We start from the raw sequence: 9,218 nt of genomic DNA on the forward strand, positions 1-9,218 counted from the left end.
TAAGGACTTGCCCTTTTAAAGATTTTGATAGTCTACAAACAATAAAGCCGTTTGCCAGTTGGGATGATGGCCCACGTGAGTATCCACGAGATTCCTGCTTCTCTGACCGTTTAGCCTGGTTGGCTATGCGGTTGAACTTGTGTTTGACCAAATTTTAAATTTTTTTTTTTATTAAAATTAAGAGCGGTTTATATTTTTTAGATTGTTTTGATGTGTTGATGTCAAAAATAATTTTTTAAAAATGAAAAAACATCATAGGTATGTATTTTGGCACGAAAAGCTATTTGAAAAGCAACCACTACCACACTGCCAAACACCCTTTTCTGAGTTCAGATTTTTAAAGTCCCATCTTTTCTGCCACGTGGTTTTTGAATTTATGTGGCAAGTGTAGTTAACTGGTATTATTGTCCAAAAAGTCTCAGATCTTTTTTTCTTAAAGACTTCGAGAAAAGATTTTCTGTTTTTATATAATCTATTTTATTTCTTTATTTATTTTGTCTGAAAAAAAAATACACAGAGCAATGACGGGCCAATATTATACATGAATAGGACTTATAATGCTGATATTATGAGATTGGACGAATACCTTTTATAGGAAAAAAAAAGTAAGAAGAAGAAGATTTGTCTATCTCTAAAAACATTTTTTTTCTATATATAAGTTAAAGTGCATTAACTAGCATAAGTCGTCATATAAAAACTACATTTATCAACAAAATACATGAATTATATATCATTATTGCTCAAAATATTGTTATAATCAAATTAAAAAATAATTTATAAACAATTGAATGATTAAAATTAGATTACTTTACAATGAGTTGCTGGTGATTGAACTAACATAGTCATAGTTTTGAAACTCGGCCCAGCTCGGCAGGTCAACCAGGGACCCGGCATACTCGGGGCTAGAACGGGGCCAGGTTGAAGAAAAAATAAGAGAAGGAAAAACTCAGTGTGACCCGGCAAGACCCGGTCAAAAACTCGGTTGCAACCCGTTGACTTTTTTATTATTATTAAAACGACGTCGTTTTGATTTTAAAAAAATAATCTGGGCGACCCAGTGACCCGGTCAAAACTTGGAACCCGGGTCTTAAACCGGGCCGGGTCTGAAAACTATAAACAAAATACAATCTCTAACAATAATTTTCTTAGTTGTGAAGAATAGTGTGTTGATTACTTATATAGGTTTTGAAAAAGTTAGATTCATATATCTAGGTTATTGGTCTTAAAGCCAACACCTATTAAAATCTATTAAATACATTTAATTAATGCACTAGATTTGTTGAGTACAACTTTAAAATCATAAAAAAAACACCATTAAAACATAAACTATTTCAAAAATATTTCTTATTATCAAATATTACAAAATTATTTCAAAATAATGTCTTTTTCGGTTCATATTTGAAAATTTCATGGCACCTTTTTAACTTTTCTAGAAGTGATTGGATGAAAATATTAGTTGGTGAGGTATCCAATGCTCTTTACCGATCATACTAGACTCGCGCTACTACAGTGATTCAAAATAGTGCAAGGCAAGTTTTAAAAGTTAGCTTGTAGACTAATATCCATTACCAGTTGGGGTATTTGGCTATTAAGAAACAATTTTTTTTTTATAAAGAAACTATAAACTTATTTAATTGTTTCTCTATCATTCCTCAGCGGATTGCTATTTAATTACATGTTTCGGATTCAAGTTACACTTATACAGGAAATAAAATCTTAAAATCTGCTGACATCAAATTGTGATGTAATAAGAAATCCTAGTTAGTCATGATTTGTTTTACTTTTTTTTTTGGTTTCTTTGTATCTGTTGTGGTAGATTAGTTGTTTTTTTTTTCTTGTTTGATCATGTCCCTGTATATCACTTTGATTATTGATTTTATAGCATTTTCAAAATATTTTTGATGATTATTAAAAAAACAATAATATTTTTGAATACTTAAAACGTGATTGGTTTTGATTAACCGAACCTTACAAAAAAAAAATACAATCAAATCATATTTTTGTGATGAGTGAACAGAAAGGGATGGAGGAAGGAAAGACGGAGAAAGAGGGATTTTTCGGAGAGTGAAAGAAACAAACAGGGCCTTAGAAAAGCCAACGGTGCATGAAAGAGACGGAAGCGCCGATTCTGGCCGTATTTTGCAACGCGGACCCCCAATACTGACATGTGGCCTCTTCTTTCTATGTGTTTCACAGATGGCACCATTTCAATACTCCTCTGTCCCTAAGCTTCCAGTTACACGTGTTGGCGATGCTGCTTTTTATATGTAAACACCAATGACCAACCCCACTCCACCGCCACTACTACTTTTTTACAATAAATTAATTAATTAATCAATCAATTATTCTTATTTTTACTTGGTAAATATTATAGTAATGATGCTATTACTATTGAATTACCTTTTTCTTCTAAGAATGCTAAATATATAGAAATTAATTTTTTAAATGGTCTTAAGTGCATCTCACATTTTAAAAAATTATTTCTTTTCTTAAGTTATGGTTGTAAGATTCAAACTCAAAAAATATATTAAAAAATGAAAACAACTATTAAATCAACCTTTTTCTTATTTTTGAAAAGTGTATATATATTGCACCAACTTAATTATTTCTTTTTTTGTTGCAGAGGAAGGGACGCTAATACCAACTTAGTTATGGCTCCTTGACTACACCAACTTAATAGAGACTAAGATATTGTATAATTATTAGTCCATAGTTATATTTATTTATAATAAATATAATAAATTTGGTGACCAAGTTTATATTTTATAAAATTAAACAGTCAGGTTATAGATTTATTTTTTAAAGATTATCAATTCGAGTCTTACAAATATTAGAGCCATCGAAGACTTATATGATTATTAACTTCAGAATCCGTGGGATTAGTCGAGTTATGCGTAAACTAGTCCAAACATCTATATTAATAAAAAAATATATATTAAACGGAACAACATTTGCAATGGGACCGTTGAATTTGTGAGGAATTACAACTTACATTTGCCTACATAAGCATATGCTTCTCAAGCAATCAATTGAAGTTTTTCTTATTATTATAGTAATCAATATCCAATACTTAATTTAAACATATTTTTATTAAAGATTTACGTTTTCGGAAAAGGGAAACTACAGTGTGTTTCCTGATTCAACAACCGGGTTGTTTAGGGTTTACCTTGTTAAGCACGTCTTCTAAGGCATATCAAACTCTATAAATACTCGTTCTTCTCGCCTTCCTTTCCTTCCCTTCCTTCCTTCCCTTTACTTTCTCTCTCACGTTAAGCCTCCTCTGCAACTTTTCTAATTAACAACGAGGTGATTATTCCCTTCGCTTTTCATTGTGTGTATATGAGAGTACTGCTACCTCTCTCTCTCGCTCTCTTTTTTTTTCTCTCTTGCTCCTCATACTTGTTTTTATTTTTTTCCTATTTAATTTCACAGTTCTTATTTTTCCTCTTTATGGGATCTTCAGATTTTTCATTTTTGATCTGGAAACTGCATTATAGAGATCAGCTCCTGTTTGGTTGATAGGAAAAAAAATAAAAGGAAAGAGAAAAACACAGGCCGGCACGTTTTGTTAACTCGTGGATTAGGTGTGAGCTCTGTTGTTTGTTTTGTTTATTTATTGCAGAATCTGAAAATATTTTCATGTTTCATGTGCAATGCTGTTATAACCTTTGTGCCAACATATATCAGTGAAAAACAGGAACCCTTTTTGTGAGATCTGTCTTGGCTCCTCTCTCTTTCTGGTTAGACATGTAAACCCCTTGACTTATTAAAGTTGCGATCTTTTTGAAGCTCTTTATTTTTCTTAAACCATAAATATGGAGACTTTTCCTTGGCTTGACCTCAATTCATTTTGGGAGTTTTCAGACCATAGGGTTTATGACTTTTGAATGCCTTTTGAGTTGGTTCTTGGTGAAATTATTTTGAGTTTTTTTTTTCATACTATAGGATTTCTTCTTTCTTTGATTTGTTTTTTATATTTAATTAATAATTAATTAATTATATCAGGCGATTTTGACAACCGAGCTGTAAAGTTTCTTCATTTTACCATAAATTTCTTTTTTGTCGGTTGTTATGATTAAGGTAAATCAGTTTGTCGAGGCTTTAAAACGTGTGTTAATCGCTTTCTCTTGTGATATAATGACCCTCTAATGGGAAAGATAAAGCTCTATGTGTTGCTCACAATTTTGATGTATTTTCCATGCTGCAAAGTTGTTTTTGCCTGGCAGTAATGGTGTGGTCATGACAGAGATTTGAGCTGTCAATTGTATAGTCAGGAGTTAAAAAGTCTCCGACTGGTGTTTCACACCTAAAAAAACCCCAAAGAAAGTTTTCGCGTTGAGGAAAAGTTGATACGTTTGCTGAATGTTTTACTATGTCTTAAATAACTATTTTGAGGTCGTTTTGGTAGTTGTAGTGTTTTTGTCATAGTAGGACATATGAAAATTTCATAATGATGTCTGTATATATATATATATATATATATATATTAGATCTACAGCTGAAATTATAACCTTTCTAGAGGCCCGCATAGTCCCACCTTTTTTGTGTTTATACACACACACACGCTCATCATAGTATTCTGCATTATGAATATGTTCTGTGTATTGTTGCTAGACAAATTGGAAAGTCCCAGAAATATTTGCTATCTTTATCTTCTTGATACTGGAATGCATCTCGATGAAGAAGCGGCACACCATGTGGTAGTGGATGAGGTGGAGAATATTTTGAGATAATTTAAATTATTTTAGCAAATTAACAATTATATACATGGTTCTTGGATTTTATAATTATTATCCAGTGTGTTGTTAGTACTGTGCTGTCGAGTATTGGTACAGTCATGTTCTTTTTCTTCTTTTTTTGTTAATAATGTTAGTTGTCACTTGGAGGTTTTAAAGAATGTAACAAGAATAAATGCGCTGGTTCATGTTTTTTTTTTGGTTGATGCATTTGTGATTTTTCTTACCTAAAAAGTTTATGTCTCTAGCGAACTATAAGTCTCGATGTGATTTGGCCAACCCAATTAGATGTTTTTCGTATGTTTACATAATTTTGAGTTAAGTTTTGATTGTTAGGTCATGAGTAGTATTCTACATCATGGGGATTGGCTTCATGTTTGTTTAATTCTTGCTTGCCTCATTTTGTTTGCGTATTTATCTTCATTTGCGTCATTTTCTACCATGAATAAAGCTGCTCTTTAAAATGTTGCCGCAATCTGAAAATTTATATGAGCTGAAATATATGTTGACATGTCAAATTCATACGTTGCTGTCCCTTTCCTTTTATTTTCTTTACATGCCTGTCCTTTTTGTTGTGCAAAATAATTGATGTCCTCTGGAATCCCATTTGTCAAAAGTATTATGATCTGTTCTGAAGTCATTAGGCCTATGATCTCGACCCTTTTCTTAGAAAATCCTGTTTGCCTGTATCTCTCAAACTTCTAATGTCAACGTCAGCATCAGGATAGCTGGCTTAGATATAGATGTGGAAAAGCTATTTTCTAGTCTTACACATTAATGGTGGTCAAAATCTGAACATTGCTAAGGGGAAGTTCTGCATCTCTTCAAGACAAACTTGGTCCATTTGATTTGATCGCTAGCAGTTTCCAAGTTTCCAATGTGAAATTGTAGACTCTTTTATGTAGAAAGCAATGTTCACGGGACTAATTAAACATGCCGCGTTTTGTTATTCTTGGTACAGATATTTTTGGTGCATTTTGCTGGAACCATACTTTCATTTCTCGAAAATCCTGTGCAAATAATGTTCTTTCATCCAACAAATGTTGTGTGGTTTTGGAGATGAGAAGGTATGGATATAGGTTTTGCTCAGTCATACATTCTTATTTTGAAGCAAATATTTAATGGTTTGTCCTGACAGTTCTCAGGAAGTCCCTGCTTGATGGACTGCTCTCCTAGTAGTAGTGACAAGAAAACTTTGAAGAGGTGGTTTTTCATTGATAAGAGGGTCGGGTGAAAAAGTTCTGTATAAATTTGTATTCGGTTAAGTTATACTTTACAACAACTCTGCTGCAAGTAATTTGGCTACGATGGATGTCGAGTCAAATCATTCTTCTCCTGTTCTCGCTGACCCTGCATCGATAAACAGTTCAAGGCTCGGTATCTATTCTAATCTGTTGCCTTACTCACCACCAGGAGGATCACTCTCCTCTAGCAAGTATAGTAGGAAAAAGCCAGGGAAGCTTGACGAAGTCTGCTCGAGTGGATGGCTGGATGCCATGAAATCTTCATCACCCCCTCGGAAGAAGCTCTTTAAGGATGGTTCTGACACCGCTTACAGTTCCTGGATGGTAATGCTTGCTTTGTGGTTGATAATTTATCATGCCATATGTTTAACAAATTCACAATTGCTAACTACAAATGTGTTTTTTAGAACAAGGATCATGGTGTTTTATGTTCTGCTTGTATGTCATTTCTTCCCTTCCTTTCCTGATTGTGTAGTTCAAGCATCCATCAGCACTCAATTCATTTGAGGAAATTGCAAATTTTGCTAAAAACAAGAAGATAGCAATGTTTCTAGACTATGATGGGACTCTTTCTCCAATTGTAGATGACCCGGATAATGCGTTTATGTCTGATGATGTAAGGATTGCTCATAATTTGTTGGACGTTCAACATGATAATGTTTTATCCTTTACCATTTGACATTTACTTCTTTAAATTGATATGAACTGTTTTCAGATGCGTTCTATTGTAAAAAACGTTGCGAAGTATTTCCCAACGGCGATTATTAGTGGAAGAAGTCGTGACAAGGTGAGAGGAGAATTCCAAATTATGCACACGATCCTTTTTTTTATATAGTATAATTATAAATTATTGCCATAGACGTGGGAGCTAAATTACTGCATTCTTTCAGGTTTATCAGCTGGTAGGACTAACAGAACTATATTATGCTGGTAGTCATGGGATGGACATTTTGGGCCCTGTAGGAAAAGCTTCAATGTCCAATGATCATCCAAACTATAGTGAATCTACTACTGACCAACAGGTATAAGATGACTGGCTTTTTTATGTATGTGATTGTCTTCACGCTTCCATCAAAACTGGACTCCAGGGGATCAGAGATTATGTTGATTTTTTTTCCCAGCCTAATCAAGTCGTTGTACCTTATGTATGAGTTTCATAGGGCAAGGAGGTGAATCTGTTCCAGCCTGCTAGAGAATTTATACCTATGATCGATGAGGTGCATTATTATTGTGTTTTCATGTATAAAACAGAGCACTTACATCATTGTTACAGAGGGTAAACCTACTCACTTCAATTTCACACAGGTTTTTAGAACCCTTGTCGAGAATACTAAGGGAATCGAGGGTGCAAAAGTCGAGAATCACAAATTTTGTGCCTCTGTGCATTTCCGAAATGTAGATGAGGAGGTAAGGGAATCTGTTGTCTTTTAGACATCTCTCATAGCATCACTGTAAGTTTGACCAAGTCCTTCTGCTTCTACTTGACTTTAGAACTGGCAACCTATTGCACAATGTGTTCAGGATATTCTAGATAAGTACCCTCGTTTGCGGAGAACTCATGGACGGAAGGTATTGTGATTGTTTGCTAGATATTCATGTTAGTGATATGATTTTATCTATATGGTGCTTCCTTGATTATGATTTTGGACTTTGCCTTTCTACGTGACCAGGTTTTAGAGGTCCGTCCAATGATTGACTGGAATAAAGGGAAGGCAGTTGAATTCCTGCTTGAATCTCTAGGTGAGATTGCTGATTGCAAACATCTTACGCAGTACAGATTTGTTTTTCTCAACCATTTATATTTCATAAATTGTGGTGCGCAGGGCTAAGTAACAGAGACGACGTGCTCTCAATTTATATCGGCGATGATCTGTCAGATGAGGATGCGTTCAAGGTATTGAATTTAATCTTGACAAGGACTTCAATTTTCATATAGAGGGAAAAGGTGGCATGCTTAGTTTTATGTGGTAAATTGGTCTAACATTAGGTGCTCCGGGAGGGGAATCGAGGTTATGGAATTCTCGTATCATCTAGACCCAAAGAAACCAGTGCAGTTTACTCTCTCAAAGATCCAATTGAGGTAAAAATCTTCTGTGAACTCTTTCCTTTTCTTGTTCGCTTTTCTTTTGTCAAATCTTACGGTGGAACTTCAGGTGATGAAATTTCTTAACTCCTTGGTGACATGGAAGAAGGTAGAAGAAGGTGGATGCATCCTGAATAACAGGAGGACTATCTGATGACATGCATATAGCTTAGGTTTTTGATTTCGAGCATTTTAATTATTGATATTACATAATAAAGAGGCTGTTGGTACAGCTGTGTATTATTTTTCCTTTGGGACCAGCAATTTAGAGATGACGGTTTAAATTGTTGTTAATTTTCCCATTTTCCCTTGTAAAGCTTTTTTGCTTTAAAGCTTATGCTTAAGCTTAAAGGTCTATTTATCCACATGACATTTACTTTAGAGTCATGATTCTGTGTAATTTATCGGAGATGGCAAGGTTCAGTTCACCGCATTGCTGCTGGAATTTTAGCTGCGGTCAGTGTATGCAGCTTTTATACTTCAATTTTCGATTTTAGTCTTGCAGATTTTGGATGTGTTTCAGCTTTTGAGATGGCTTCAGCTTTGAACCCATTACTTTTCCTGTTCGTGATAGTGCAAAACAAACTTGAAAGAAAAAAACTCGACTAACCTGTTTGAGTCAGGTCTGAAAAGGCTGCACTATTCTTAAATAACCTTTAGACCATTCAAGTGAGGCTCAAAATGGACTGCACTAAAGTTAGCACCAGTACATGGTCCATTTGGCCAACTCAAACTGACCTTGTCCACAAAACCATGGGCCTCTAATCAACCATTTGTAGATATCGACCCAATACCATGCAAATTCCGACACTTTAGTGCAAAGTCCATTTTGAGCTTTTAAGAAAGTCAATACCACACCACATTCTCGACTTGCTCACAAATTATCACCATGGTGCCTAATTTTACACGTTAATAGCAATCTTCTGCCAGCATGTCTCCTCAAAAGGCATCTGCCTTTCTCGTCAATCACTCACAAGCACCAATGTTCCCATCTATAACATAACATGGCACATCAACTAACATCTTTTCTTTTTAAGTCATATGCAAAAGGAAAGGGAAAGCAATTATTCTACATCATTACACTACTCTCCATGAGGTAGCTAAATACATTGAGTCAGTCACCGAGTAAACATTTTAGATTGAAAATTCAACAAT

At 34.4% G+C, this 9,218-nt stretch overlaps 1 protein-coding gene across 7 annotated transcripts; it reads left to right on the forward strand.

The window, feature by feature from the left end:
• The first annotated feature begins 3,156 nt into the window (after window positions 1–3,156).
• LOC7465524 (probable trehalose-phosphate phosphatase F) lies at window positions 3,157–8,569 on the forward strand. 7 transcript variants are annotated; one of them, XM_024596675.2, is made up of 14 exons: window positions 3,194–3,306; window positions 3,464–3,586; window positions 5,698–5,803; window positions 5,875–6,304; window positions 6,456–6,596; window positions 6,696–6,767; window positions 6,871–7,002; window positions 7,141–7,197; window positions 7,286–7,387; window positions 7,472–7,549; window positions 7,651–7,720; window positions 7,804–7,874; window positions 7,968–8,060; window positions 8,134–8,569. In XM_024596675.2, exons 4-14 carry the CDS (start codon window positions 6,044–6,046, stop codon window positions 8,215–8,217), a joined length of 1,161 nt encoding a protein of 386 aa, XP_024452443.2. In that variant the 5' UTR covers window positions 3,194–3,306; window positions 3,464–3,586; window positions 5,698–5,803; window positions 5,875–6,043; the 3' UTR covers window positions 8,218–8,569. The 7 variants fall into 7 exon arrangements, with proteins under 7 accessions (XP_002303518.3, XP_024452447.2, XP_024452443.2 ...); XM_052451807.1 differs by having other exon boundaries at window positions 5,882–6,304; XM_024596677.2 differs by having other exon boundaries at window positions 3,227–3,306; window positions 3,433–3,586.
• Window positions 8,570–9,218: the final 649 nt, after the last annotated feature.

Source organism: Populus trichocarpa, chromosome 3, assembly GCF_000002775.5.
Source record: "Populus trichocarpa isolate Nisqually-1 chromosome 3, P.trichocarpa_v4.1, whole genome shotgun sequence".
Classification (NCBI taxonomy): domain Eukaryota; kingdom Viridiplantae; phylum Streptophyta; class Magnoliopsida; order Malpighiales; family Salicaceae; genus Populus; species Populus trichocarpa.

Bases quoted from the DNA above. Each gene is read 5' to 3' on its own strand.
- LOC7465524 (XM_002303482.4), top strand. From the start codon at position 6,044: ATGGATGTCGAGTCAAATCATTCTTCTCCTGTTCTCGCTGACCCTGCA. The intron at 6,597-6,695 runs GTAAGGATTGCT...AACTGTTTTCAG, and splicing joins ATGCGTTTATGTCTGATGAT to ATGCGTTCTATTGTAAAAAA. The intron at 7,550-7,650 runs GTATTGTGATTG...CTACGTGACCAG, and splicing joins GGAGAACTCATGGACGGAAG to GTTTTAGAGGTCCGTCCAAT.